Consider the following 14,096-nt stretch of genomic DNA (forward strand, 5'->3'; position numbering starts at 1 on the left):
AGTTGATTTCAATGTTTATCCAATTTTCATACCAAACTCATTACAGCAGTTACTCAATGCACTTAGAGTTTTCATAACCAGTTCTTGAATTAAACAGGAGTATAATTCAACCACTACATATCTGATTTAATACAACTTTCCTTCATAATGTGACCACTATGAATGATGAACAGTACTAGTAGAGATACATGCATCTGTAACCATTTCTAAACTGCAACCAATCTCCTACTTCCTCAATACCACTTCTGTTATACCTGATTTTAAAAGTTGCCTTACAACTTATCCATAGGCTATATTAATGTTCTGTACTTGCTTTTTATAGCACGCTGGGGTGCTCAAGGGTCAAAGCTTTACATAACTGGGAGGCCTCCACATAGTATTTTAAGGAATGCAGAGAACCAACCAGGATTTCTGACTTAACGTCCAATCCTCATCTTCTCGTGGTGCACCTGTTCAGATATCTACCTGACCAAATTGTATTCTTATTGGCTTAAACCACAACATAAAATGATGGTACAACATGACAGAATTTCATGACAGCTGGGACATTGCCCAGTTAAACAAGGTCCCTGCTGTTCGCCCTGGTTCCCTGGCGAACAGCAAAAAGTCAGCTAATGAACAAATCCTGGAACACATCCTAACTCAACATAAGAAATATCACCAAACCAACAGAATTGGATGAGTACCAGATTGACATAATAGGTATGACTAAAGCAAAAAAAGACAAAACTGTTGAGATCTTTCTAACCAATAAATATAGAATGTTATTATTATTATTATTACATGACACCTCCAGGGAGTCCACATACTCTACAACTCTGTCTCCACCACTCCAACTAACTACACCAATGCCATCTACAGCCCACCACTAGTAATTTCACAGACAATCACAAATATCCATGCCCACGGCAGGATTCAAACCTGCAGCCCTTTGGCTGGAGAGTGGATAAACTAACCACTCAGCAAACCAGGCCAGCAATGTTATATTCAGGTAATAACAAACGGGGAAAAGAGAGTAGCTATAGTATTCAACACTAAATATGAGGATAATCTTGATAGCAGGCAATATCAAGTAGCATGATGTGGGCAAATATAAGAATGAAGAACTGGACAATGAGACTTACTCATGTATAGTTATTACAATCAGGTGGGATCTGGTTGGAGATAGTAATGTTAGGAAACACAGGAATGCAGAGTTCAGTTCTTTAGTCATCAGTATAGAAGGACAATGAGACATATTTGTGCTTATGGTCCCACAGAAGGTTCTACTAAGGAAGACACAGAGGAATTTTTTTTACCACACATATAGAAATGTTGTGGGAAAATTTGTAGAAAAGCAACAAGCTAATATAATGGTAAATGCCTGCCGCATTTCTATTCAGGACATGGATTAGTTATTACTAACACCATGTTCCAACAAAACAAAAAAAAATGTGTTCAAATTCACATGGAGTGATCCATATCCATATATTCACTGGGCATCCACAGATGATGTATGGTCACTCCAATGCTCAATGATGTGGCAAACCAAGCCTCACCATGTACAGGAAAACCTCGTTTAATGCAAATTCAATATGCACTATAATCAGTTAACGCGATTGAATGAAATGATACTATTTCCCATTTTACATGAGTGATTAATCAGTTAATGTGATTTTTTTACATTATCTGAAATTTTTTGTCGCCAACCTGCAGTGAGCGGAAAAGCTGAAAGTCATTAAGAGATATGAAACTGGCACAAGTAATACAATGATTGTGCGAGATCTGGGATACAGCGAGTCTACAGTTTGAAATATATGAAATAAGAGCAAGAATACAAGGAACAAGGAAAAGTTGCTACTGCTTCTTTAAGTATGCGGATCACCCGAAATAGAAGACATTTAATGATCAAGATGGAGCGTCTTCTATCACTCTGGATTGAGGATTATAACCAAAAATAAATAAAAATACCTCTTAGTACCAGGAGTATTTAGGCAAAAGCTCTCAATATTTTTACCTCACTGCAAGAGACCAAATTTCAAGAGGAATGTGAAAGCTTTACTGCAAGTTTAGGATGGCTTGACCATTTTAAAAATCGAGCTGGACTGCATAATGTAAGAATAACTGGAGAATCCGCTAGTGCTGATAAAGATTCTGTGGCAAAGTTTCCTGAAGAATTGCAAAGGATAATTCAGGAGGGTGATTATGACGATCAGCAATATTCAATGTTGATGAAATTGATCTCTTTTGGAAGCTTCTTGCTAACAAAAACTTCCATAGCTAAAACTGAAGCATCTCAACCAGAATACAAAGTATCCAAAGATCGTCTCTTGCTTTTATTAGGAGGCAATGAAAAGCCGACTTTAAACTGAAGCCTATGTTAGTTTAACGTGCACAAAATCCAAGTCTAACCTTATTGAAGAAAACAGCACAATTGAAAAAGAATTAAAATTTAAAGAGCTGGATAATGAAGATTTGAGAAACTTCTTCAACTAGAAGAACAGCGTGCATAAGAAGAAGAAGATATTGAGTGCGAACAAGAAGATAATGTTACAACTAAGAAGCTAACTGTGAAAGAACTTGAGCTAGTTTTCAATCACATTGAGCATGCTAAGGAAATTTTGTTAGATGCTGATCCTGATATGGAACAAAGCTTCAAAGTCCGACGAAATCTTGATCAAGTTATCACACATTGCATGACAAGATGAAAAAGTCAAGCACAATTCAAACATCTTTACTTAATTTTTTTGTAAAAAAGTAACTCAATCAAATGAGACACTGAATAAAAATTGAAGCAATTGATTTTTATTAACTTTGATGATTTTATCCTCTAATATAGCTTATACTGTAATTTTTTTTCTTTCAAAATTTATGCTGATGGAAGAATTATAATTATTCCTATTGTTTATTGTATTCACTTAATGCAGTTTCACTTAGCGCACATCAATGGATGGATTAATTAATCATGTTATGCAAGGCTTTCCTGTAATTCTTTTGTATGCTTTTCTGGAGACTTCAACTCTCTGAAGATCAGTCACTCCACACACACCATCCATCTCATTACCCTTCCTCTTTTTCCAGGAACTTTACTTTCTTTACTGTTCTGAGAAGTCCTCCTTCCATCCATTTAATGTGTGCAAAATATTTTAACTTCTGTCAATATCCTTAAGGAGCCTTAGAATTCTACTGATCTTTTCTAACACCCATTCATTTGTACGCTTTCAGAACACCACACCTCAAAAGCAGTCCTTTTCTTATCTGACTTCTTTCGGTTGCAAGTCTCACATCCATAAGTCACTGTTGGAAAAACAACTGCATCCAATATCTTCAACTTTGTTCCCATGGAGATAGATTCATCCTTCCAGATTTTAGACAAGTCTGACTGTTGTTTCACTGATCCTAATCTTTTCATTTTTAACAGCAATTCTTCACATTAACCCTTTCTGACCTGAATTTTTTTTTCCAAGTGAAAAAAATTTTTCTTTCTATTTATTTTGTCTTTAGGTCTAAAAAAAGCAAGAGTATCAAGTATTTTGATGAAAAATACATTTAGGATAGGAATCATTATATTCTGGTAGCAAATATTCAACTTTTGAGCTTATACTCCATAATCCAATATAAGCATATTATTCTACTAAGTCATGAAAACTGATATTGGTAAGATTTATACATATAATACATACCTGTTATTATATTAAAGAAATGGAATTATGACATACGATACCAATTGGAATCATTCGGCATGTAACATGGGCTATGATAGCCAAGACAGTTAGTGATTCCAATTGGAATTACTAGGGCAGAAAGGGTTAATAATGGATCCCAAGTATTCGAACTTGCTGACTTCCTCAATTCTTTCTCCATTAAGGTAAACTTGTTTCTCAAGAGCTTATCAATTAGAAATGTTAGTTGTATGTAAGGTTAGAAAAAATAAGAATTCCATTGTGGCCTCAGGAAGTTTAAGCGGCAGTCAAGGAAAAGAAGAAAGCATATGGAAAGTTCCTGCTGGCAAACTAGTCAGCTTGTGCTCTTAGAGAATACAGAGAAAAATGTAAGAAAATGAAGCACTGTGAAAAACTAGTTAAACAAAAGTCATGGGAAGACTTTGGTAAGAAGAGAGAAAATAAATATCAGGAATGTAGCAAAATATTCTGGAGGCTATTGAAAAAGCTTAGAAATGAAGGAAAGAGTACTATAAAAGGAAACAGACATGATAAAGGTGACATGAAAACTGAAGATAAAGATATTCTAGATGTCTGGAGTAATTACTTTGAAAGACTGTTAAATGAAACAAGCAGTATCAGCACGGTGGAGAGGAGGCTGGAATAAATGAAATGTGAACGAAAATGCCCATATATGGAGGTATAAAAGTTTTACAGTGGCCACATTGCTTAAATCAGAAGGCCCAATCAGAGGGTTGAATTCCAAATGACTGGAGCAGAGCACTCGTGATACTCATCTCTAAAAAGAGAAATAAAATTGAATGTGAGGATTACACATGTTTTTCCTCTAATGAGTGTTCTGGTAAGATTTATGGTAGCATAGATACTTGAGAAGCTCTTAAGAAACACTGTGAAACAGAAGCTTGGTGGAGAACAAGCTGTATTAACACAAAACAGAGGATGTCAAGATAAAGAAGACAAATAGTTGAGAAATCTTGGGAATATAACAAGGATTTGTATTTAAGTTTTATTGATCTGGAAAAGGCACATGACAAATATTGCTTGATATAATGGAACATTATATCAAGCAATATTTAAGCTGTACATCAATAGTTAAAATTGAAGGAGGTAAGAAGATGGTTCGAGGTAAAATCAGGTGTGAGACAAGGGTGCACATTATGAAGTGGTATTAAATCTGATATAAAATTGGTGATGTTAGCTCTTTACTTTATGCAGATGATGTTATAATTCTGAATATATCCAGTACAAGTCTGCACTGTATACAAGTTGGTGTTCAAACTAATTTTAACTTATGGATCTGAGAGATGGGTTAGAAATAAAACAAATGATCAAAGACTAGAGACCTCTGATATGAGAGTACTGAGAAAGATTAGTGGAGTGAACAGATGGCATCAATAGCAATATTACATTAAAAATGAGGATATTAGCAAAGAACTTGCAATTGTTAGCATTCAGTAATGTGTTAGTAGTGCTAATGTCAGGTGGTATGATCACTTAAATAAAATGGAAGAGCAAAACAGATGTTCTTTGCTAGGTTGGCAGGAAAAAGACCCAGAGGAAGACCAAACTGCAGATGGATTGATATATAGTAAAAGCTGCCTTAAAAGACAGAAATAGAGGATCTGTTGACTTGGAGTCTTGAGAGATAACTGATTAATTTCGAAGAAAATTGTTGATTGGAAGTTAGTAATGGTGAACTTTTTCATTTTAGTACTATCATAATTATCCTGCACATCTCCTAAGGGTACATATCAGGAATTTGATGACAACCTTGTAGGATTTTAATAGCTTTTCTTTTGCTGATTTGTGGAATGCATAAGACATGTTGCGTTCTCATTATTTCTCAAAGTAAAAATATGGTTATAATGATCTATATTGGTCCTAAACCCTGCTAGTTGTTATCGAAGTTTCTACCACTGAATATTTCTTAGTCTCTTCAAGTATGTCTGAATCCCGGAATACTCTGTAAGGAAATTCCTCTATAATTCGCAGATTCAGTTTTACTTCTCTTTAAACAGATAGGTATTATAGGATTACTCCAATCATCTATACTGGTGTCCAAAAGCTATGGATGAACTACATTTTTACCTGTATATGAAAAAGTTTTCATGACAGCCAAATGTGTGCATAAATTTATTGCCCGCATACTAATAAATTATATTACACAAAAAACTATTATAAATTTCATATAAATTAAAATTTTAATAAAATTTTCATAAGAAATGTTTTTAGCAAAACTTACACTAAACTATGGGATACACTGGAAGAATATGAAATACTAAACCAACTCTTTTTAGAGTCTTATTTAATACATATCAAGATAATAAAATATCTGTGAAGTACAATAATTTAATCATCAAGCTGGAAACCAATAAATAGAGGAGTACGTCAGGGTTGTCCTCTCTCACCTGTTTTATTTAATATATACATAGATAAAATCATAAAAGAATGGAAGATAACTAATGAAGGAGGATTCAAGATAAACCGTAACAACAAATGAGCTACTCTACTCTTCGCTGATGACCAAATAATCCTTGGAAGCAATGAAGATGAACTACAAAAATCATTATGGAAACATCTTAGAAACAAAAGTCATGGCCTTCAAAGGTGCTAACCCAATAAGAAGCAAAATAGTAATAAACAACAAAATAATAGAGCAAGTAAATACGTTCAAATATTTAGGATGCACAATGTCATATGAAAATGAAGCAGATTTAGAACTGAAATCAAACTTTTGAAAAATAACAAGCATTATAAATATAAATTTTTAAACCCAATCGTGTACAAAAACACACACGAATAAGAATCTACAATATAGCTAAACCAACCTTACTTGATAACAGTGAGATATGGACAATAAAAAAAGCAGATGAATGAACAAATGAATCAGCCAAAATGAAATTTCTGTGCAGAACTGAAGGAGTCACAATAATGGACAAAATGAAAAGTAACGAAATCAGAAATAACCTTGGAATTACCAACTCCCTAAACGAAACAGTTATTTGCTACAGAGAAAATTGGAAAGAACACTTACTCAGAATGAATAGAAACAGAATACCTAAATAAAATCTAAATTACCACCAAAAAGGTATCCGATGTAGAGGAAGACCCTTAAAAAGATGGAATTGAATCTGGAACAATCCAACTGGCCTATAAGCTTGGATAGGAAGAAAAAGAAGAAGAGGCAGCGACACTTACAAATTTCCGAAGGATGTAATTAAATGTCCCAAAACCATGTGGTGAAATTGTCTACAAGGATAGAAAAATCACAAGTACTTGAAAATAAAGTATATCAAAGTTCCTAGCAAGAAAATCAACATGTGCTATGAGGAAATACAGAAGAAAATATAAGAAAGAGGAGCAAAGTGTAAAAGTAGCACAAAGTCATGAGAGGTGTTGGTAAGAATATAGAATATAAATATCAGGAAGGTGGCAAAATGTTCTGGAGGCTATCGAAACATCTTAGAAATGGAGGATAGATTACTGTAAAAGGAGTCGGAGATGATAAAGGTGACAAGAAAACTAAACCAAAAGATATCACTGATTTGGGATTTAGCCTACCAAATTGTATTCTTATTGCCTTAAACCCCAAAATACAAAATGATGGTACAACATGACAAAATTTCATGCCGGCTGGGACGTCGCCTGGTTAAACAAGGCCCCCGTTGTTTTCGCCAGGGGACCAGGGCGAACAACGAAAAGTAAGCTATGGAACAAATCCTAAAACACACCCCAACTGAATATCACCAGGGTTGAAGATCGGTACTGTCAACATAAGAAGCCTGAATGGCAAAGAAATGGAACTAGCTGAGGAATTAGATAAGTATCAGATCGATATAACAGGGGTGACTGAAACAAAAAACTAGTGAGACCTTTCTGAGCAATAAATACAAAATGTTATATTCAGGCAATGACAATCAAGGAAAAGAAGGAGTAGCGATATTATTCAACACTAAATACGAGGCTAATCTTCTTGACTGCTTGCTAACATTCTTGACTTATTACTAACACCATGTTCCCACATAAAAATGTACACAAAATCACATGGAGAGAAGAGGAAAGGAATAAGAAAAGTCTCATTGACTATGTTATTGTTGATAGTGATGTTTTCTCCCTGGTGCAGGACACCAGAGTGTACAGAGGATTTGAAATTGGAAGTGATCACTATTTAGTATTGAGCAGGATAAAATTGAATTTCATATTGAAAAGAATAATATGTAAGAAAGTTTTAAAGCGAATAAAAGTTAAGAAGCTCTCAGATGTGAACTGTAGACTAAAATACACAAAGATTACTGAAGAAAAAATGAAAGAGTTTGAGAACAGGAACCAAACCTTGGAGATTCGGTGGCAAACCTTGAAGAAAACCCTGATTGATTGATTCAGCCAGAGAGGCATGTGGTGAGGTTATCTGCAAGGATAGAAAAATCAGAACTCCATGGTGGACACAGGAAGTTAATAAAGAGGCAGTGAAGGAAAAGAAGAAAGTATATCAAAAGTTCCTGGGAAATAAGTCTGCTTGTGCTCTTAGAGAATACAGAGACAAATGTAAGAAAGATAAACATTGTGTCAAACTAGCTAAACAAAGTCATGGGACGACTTTGGAAAGAACATAGAAAATAAATATCAAGAAGGAGGCAAAATATTCTGGAGGTTGTTGAAGCTTAGAAACTGAGGAAAGAGTGCTGTAAAAGGAATTAGAGATGATAAAGGTGACATGAAAACCGGAGAAAAAGATATCCTTGAAATATGGAGTAATTAATTAGAAAAATTGCTAAATGAAACAAGCAGTGATAGCACAGTGGTAAAAATACTCAACAGGCATACAGTCAGGAATACATATCCCTCCTACTTTTAGGTCAACTATATCAGGACATTCTAGCATTTTCGACAAAGATATCTTACTACATTCTGACCTAGAAAATGCACCATGCTCAGTGTCTTCCTCCGTTGGTTTTTCCTTTGGGATTTCCTCAGTTTCTTACTCCGTTGGGATTTCCAATACATATGAGCATCTCTCTCTCTCACTCTGAGCTTGTGATCCCCTTCTCCCTTTCTTACTTCTCCTTATCTCCTGAAAACGGACTTCCCTTCTAGAATAATTACATTAGAAATTATATTTTGTAAGGAAGTCATCTCCTAGAATCAGTCTTAGATGTGGGAGAGAGTTTCTTCGCAAGACTATAAAATTATGCCATGCGTACATATCATAATCGGGTAATCCTACTTTCAATCCTACTGATTTTGTTGCATGAATGGTAGAGGGGGATATTCCTAAAAGCCTGATAGGTCTTCTCAGATGTTTGATTCTCTCTTTCACATAGGGCTCCAGCTCCCTGAAAAAGCTTTCTGAGATAATGGAAGCTTGAGAACCAGTATCAATCAGTGCCCTGAACTTTCTTCCACAAATTTTTCCCTCTACTGTAATTCCAGGGGTTTGTCTTTGATTTCGTTGCCCCCCCCCCCATGCTTGTTTGGTGCACACACTGGACTTGGCCTCTGGGTGAAAATCCCCTTTTGAGTTCCCTTGCATAACAAAACAATTTCGGGTAAGATGCCCTATTCTGTTACAATTATGGCACCGTAGAGGTTCTCTCTTGTCTCCATCCAAAGACAAAGGAGATTCGGCAGTGTCTCAATTAGACAATTCCGTCAACCGTTGCATTACCATGTTCATCTTATCGATCAACTGCCTCTGCAACCTCTTAACTTCCTTGTGAATTAAACTAGTTTTTCTCTCATCCCGAAGGAGGGTACTCTCTTGGTTTCTTGTAGAAGCTGCCGTCAACTGACCAAGCACAGAATTGGGGCGTTCCATAACAGGCTGCTGTAATCTTTCTACTTCCTGCCTAATTAGTGAGCGAACCTTGCTTAGATCAGGAACACTAGCAGTAACCTGGCAAACTGACTCAGCTCTACTTTCCTCATTTCCTTTATGGGCCTTCTGTCTATTTTTCTTTTCTTGGTATTCCTTCACAGTGCCCAAATCTCTATAGCTATTTCTCTCTTCCCATTACGTTAACCGATAAAACGGTGGCTGTGGGACAGATGTCTCCAAGCAGCTGTTCTCCCTCCTTTACGGCGACATGGCACTCTTCTAAGTTGGATATTTTCTTTCCAAAAGCTGTCTCCCTTAGTTCTTGTTTTAATCCTAAAGTGCTGGAAAACCGCCCAGGCCAAATGGTGCTTGTCTTCATTCGAGATGCTTAGAGTACTGGTGAGAGTCAACAACCTATTATGGAAGTCTGACACACTTTCTTTATCTTTTTGTATCATTTTCTGGAGCTTCCATAAATTTGGCACTACATTCTTTACCCTCGAGAACTGAGATATGAGGATCTCCTTAAATTTCGAGTGTTGATAGCTTGCACCACCTTTGCAAGGAGTGCCCTGGTGTTGTACCACCCTACCCCAGTCCTGAAGATACTTTCAGGTGCAAACTTTGTGTTGCTCACACTTGGATAAAGGATTAAACTAAATTTATTATAAACTTTCAACACTAAATACGAGGCTAATCTACTTGAATGGCAGGCAATCTCAAGTAGGGTGATGTGAGCAAAATGGGAACTGGACAATGAGACTTATATGTGCCTATGGTCCCACAGAAGGTTCTACTAAGTAGGAAATGATTGTCATATATACAAAAATATTTTGGGAAAATTTGGAGTAAACAGCAAAGCTAATAATAACAGCAAATAACTGTTGGATTTCTGCTCAGGACATGGACTGGTTATTACTAACACCATGCTCCAACATAAAAATGTGCACAAATTCACATGGAGAGAAGAGGCAAGGAATAAGATAGTTATTCCTTGTTAATAGTGATGTTTTTGTTGATAGTGATGTTTTTTCCTTGGTGCAGGAAAAAATTTCAAATCCTCTGTACACCAGAGTGTACAGAGGATTTGAAATTGGAAGTGATCACTATTCAGTCTTGGGCAGGATAATATTGAATTTCATATTGAAAAGAATAACATGTAAGAAAGTTTAAAGTGAATAAAAGTTGAGCAGCTCTCAAATGTGAACTGCAGACTAAAATACACAAAGATTATTGAAGAAAAAATGGAAGAATTTGAGAACATTAACCAAACCTTGGAGATTCAGTGGCAAGCCTTGAAGAAAACCCTGATTGATTGATTCAGCCAGAGAGGCATGTGGTGAGGTTTCAGACATGCATAATGGGCTGCATTATGCATGTCTGAAACGAAGTGTGCTGTGCATTATGGGATAATCAAGCAACTGTCTCTCTATATAAGCAAACTAGTTATGAAGATATTTCACGTGTAAACAAAGTTTGCAAGTGATATATCTTGCATTTGGATAAAGAATTAAAACAGGAATATAATTTCTATCTAGTATAATATACTTTGTAACCCAGTGGAAAAATTTCTCTCTGATCCAGTGTTTAAGAATATGGTGATACATGATTTTACTACTTGTATATAGAAAATATAAAAATTACTATTTAATGAGACCTCAACAAATGTTGAAACCAGTCTGAGTAGATCCTTCCCATAACTCGGAACTAATGTGAAACCAACAGCTTCTATATACAATCTAACTAGTTATGCAGATATTTCATGTGCAAACTTTGCTTATGATTGGAAAAAGATTAAAACAAGAACACAATTTCTTGTCAAGTATAATATACTTTGTAACCTAGTAAAAAAAAATTTTCTGCGGCAATAAAATTTTCTCTGTGCACAGCTACCGATATTTACCTCCCCCATCAACTTGATTTGAAAAAAGACCGTTAATTGGAACTATTTTAATTATCAATTTCCTGCAAGAATACTGGATTTGACCATGTATCAACAAAATCTCTGAATGATTTATATAAGGGCGATACAATACGTATCAGATTAAATCATGTCCTAGCAATCAAAGCTTATCACAAAAAAACTGCATCAAATTGCTGCAGTATACAACTAAAGATCATCACATCAGGAGCAGCTGTCTTTCACAATGAAAATATTATGTTCCCTACAACAAAAGGAAACACTGTACTTGAAAATCTGGCAAAAAGTGTAATTTCCAATAAATCTATTTTATCAATTACTAATTAACTATTAATATATATATTATTTTAAACTTACCTTTAAATGAGCTAAATGATACTCAAGAAGCACTTTGGCATTACTTATATTTTCCACAGTACCAACAAATACAAAAGGAACCTGAAACAATACAGTTAAAACATTAGGTACTAAATTAATTAACACTTCTATACTAAATTTTGTAATGTGTAACGAAAAATATCAGGCCAAAAATTATTCAGAAGTAAATAATGCAATGTGTTTATAAAGCTGAACCATGGTGCTGTCATTTCAGAAAAACACCACCACTACTTACTTCCCTTATTGGCATTATCTAGCAAAGCTCAACTACTAATATTCAAAAAGACAGTTCATTGTTTGTTACCATTTAGTACTACATATTTGTGTGAAAGTTTATTTTTCACTTGGTCAGACTATAATAAATTTAGTTTAATCCTTTATCCAAGTGTGTGCAAACACAGTTTGCACACACTTGGATGTGTGCAAACTGTGTTAGCACAAGTTTGTACAAGGTGGTATAACCTTACCTCAGTCCTGAAGATACTTTCAGGCGCAAACTGTGTTTGCACACACTTGGATAAAGGATTAAACTAAATTTATTATATTTATGTGAAAGCAGATTTTTACTCTGCACTCTGACAAAAACAAGATACAGAAGTAAGCTGGATGCCACTCCTGATATTAGAATTCAGCTGTCCACAATTAAACCAAATTTTGAAAGAATACTGAAAGAAAAGAAGAAGCTTAATCCTTCATATTAATTACCAGTTTGAATTAATAATATTTATTTTTCCATTACTAATGTTTTTTTTGTATTTTCAATAAATTATGTTTTTTTATAATCAGTAAAAATTATCAGGGTTCCAAAATTTTTTTATCAAGTTTGAAAAGGGCTGTGTAATTAAAACAAGTTGGGAACTGCTGATCTATAGCAAAGACATAATGAAGTAACAGAAAATCTATGGGAAAGGGACTGAAGGGAGTCTCTGAGAGAGAGAGAGAGGAGTTGTCGATTAAGTGAAATTCTCCCTACTGAATACAATCACACATTCTGAGGGGAAAATGCACCACCACAAATGTGGAAACAATATTAAGGTTGCAAGCTTTATAAATTTCAGGAGTTGAGTAGGAGAGAAGTATTGTATTAGAAAAAAAAAATGCCCGTCCCCACTTTTTTTTTTTTTTTTTTTGGAGGCTGAAAACCTGATGTACTTGTGCCAGGGCAGGCTAGATGCATAACTCAACTCAAGAAGAGAAACTGGTCCTGGTTGATAGAATATTGTCACAATTGTTGGAGAGTGACCTTTCTTATGGGAAATGAGACAAAATTGTATTTTCATGGCATTAAAATTAACCAAGTTATCCTCATTCCACTTGAGAATTGCAAAACAGCATTTAAAGTATTTGTTAAAAATCCTGAAGTGTGAATTAACTGGGCACTACAATGTTTTAAATTGAAAAATAATGGATGTCACGGAGAGAGAACATCAAGAATATCATTGATGTACAGGAGGGGGTGGGTGAACGCACAGAGTCCTAGGGTAGACCAGCATTGACTGGAAAAAATTAATATAAGGAAATTGCCCAATTTGACATGCAATGAACAACTGGAAAGGAAGCTGACAATCCATTCGCAAAAGGAGGAATATCGTATGATGGTAGCTTGGCAAGAAAGTCATGATGCCAGACAATCAAATGTCTTGGAAATATCAAGAGTGACTAGATGAGATTCTCCAAACTTTCTGGCCTGAATCCAAAGGTAGTTGAGGAGATCCACTGTGGAGCAAGAATTGCAGAATCCATATCGATAATCACTAAGTAATTGGTAAATTTCCAAATAGTGAAGCAGTTGACCATTGATGATCTTTTCCATTATTTTTGAGAGTACTGAAATCAGAGAAACAGACTGATGGTTGACGTTTATCTCCTTTTTTTGGAACAGCCTGGATAAAATTTTGCTTTCAAGATGTTGGAGAGATTCCATTAGATGAGTATGATAGCTTGATGAGACGACACACAATGGGTGGAATTCTGGAGCAAAAGCTTGCAACTGGAATATCAAGGCCAAGAACAGTCAGAAAAACAGCTAGTAATTAGAAGTGGTACTTGGCAAGTACTCTGTTCTTCTTAGTGTGTACCAAGAACCTATGATGACTGAGGATGGTTAAGATGATATAACAAAAAGCACAGTGAAGTATCAGTGTTCTATGAAGACTGATATTTGTTAAACTAAATTCTTAAAGTTGGGAAAAATGTTGGTCTAGATCAGGGGTCACCAAACTTCTTTGACTGTCGACCCCTTCAAGAGTTTGACTTTTTATCGACCCCCCCCTCTATTTTACTATTACATAATTATAATAGGACAAGCAAAAAAGACGCT

The 14,096-nt window shown here is 35.3% G+C and overlaps 1 protein-coding gene across 2 annotated transcripts in view; it reads right to left on the reverse strand.

The window, feature by feature from the left end:
- The window catches only part of LOC150093418 (RNA-binding protein FXR1-like), a 272,912-nt gene that overhangs the window by 66,029 nt on the left and 192,787 nt on the right, over positions 1-14,096 (reverse strand). For both annotated transcript variants that reach the window (XM_090413280.1, XM_090413279.1), the window contains exon 12: positions 11,756-11,836. In XM_090413280.1, the coding sequence (XP_090269406.1) occupies positions 11,756-11,836 (81 nt within the window). The remainder of the gene's footprint in view (positions 1-11,755; positions 11,837-14,096) is intronic.

Source organism: Typopeltis vanoorti, chromosome 24 (assembly GCF_054136105.1).
Source record: "Typopeltis vanoorti isolate ZY-2024b chromosome 24, IOZ_Tvanoo_1.0, whole genome shotgun sequence".
NCBI lineage: Eukaryota > Metazoa > Arthropoda > Arachnida > Uropygi > Thelyphonidae > Typopeltis > Typopeltis vanoorti.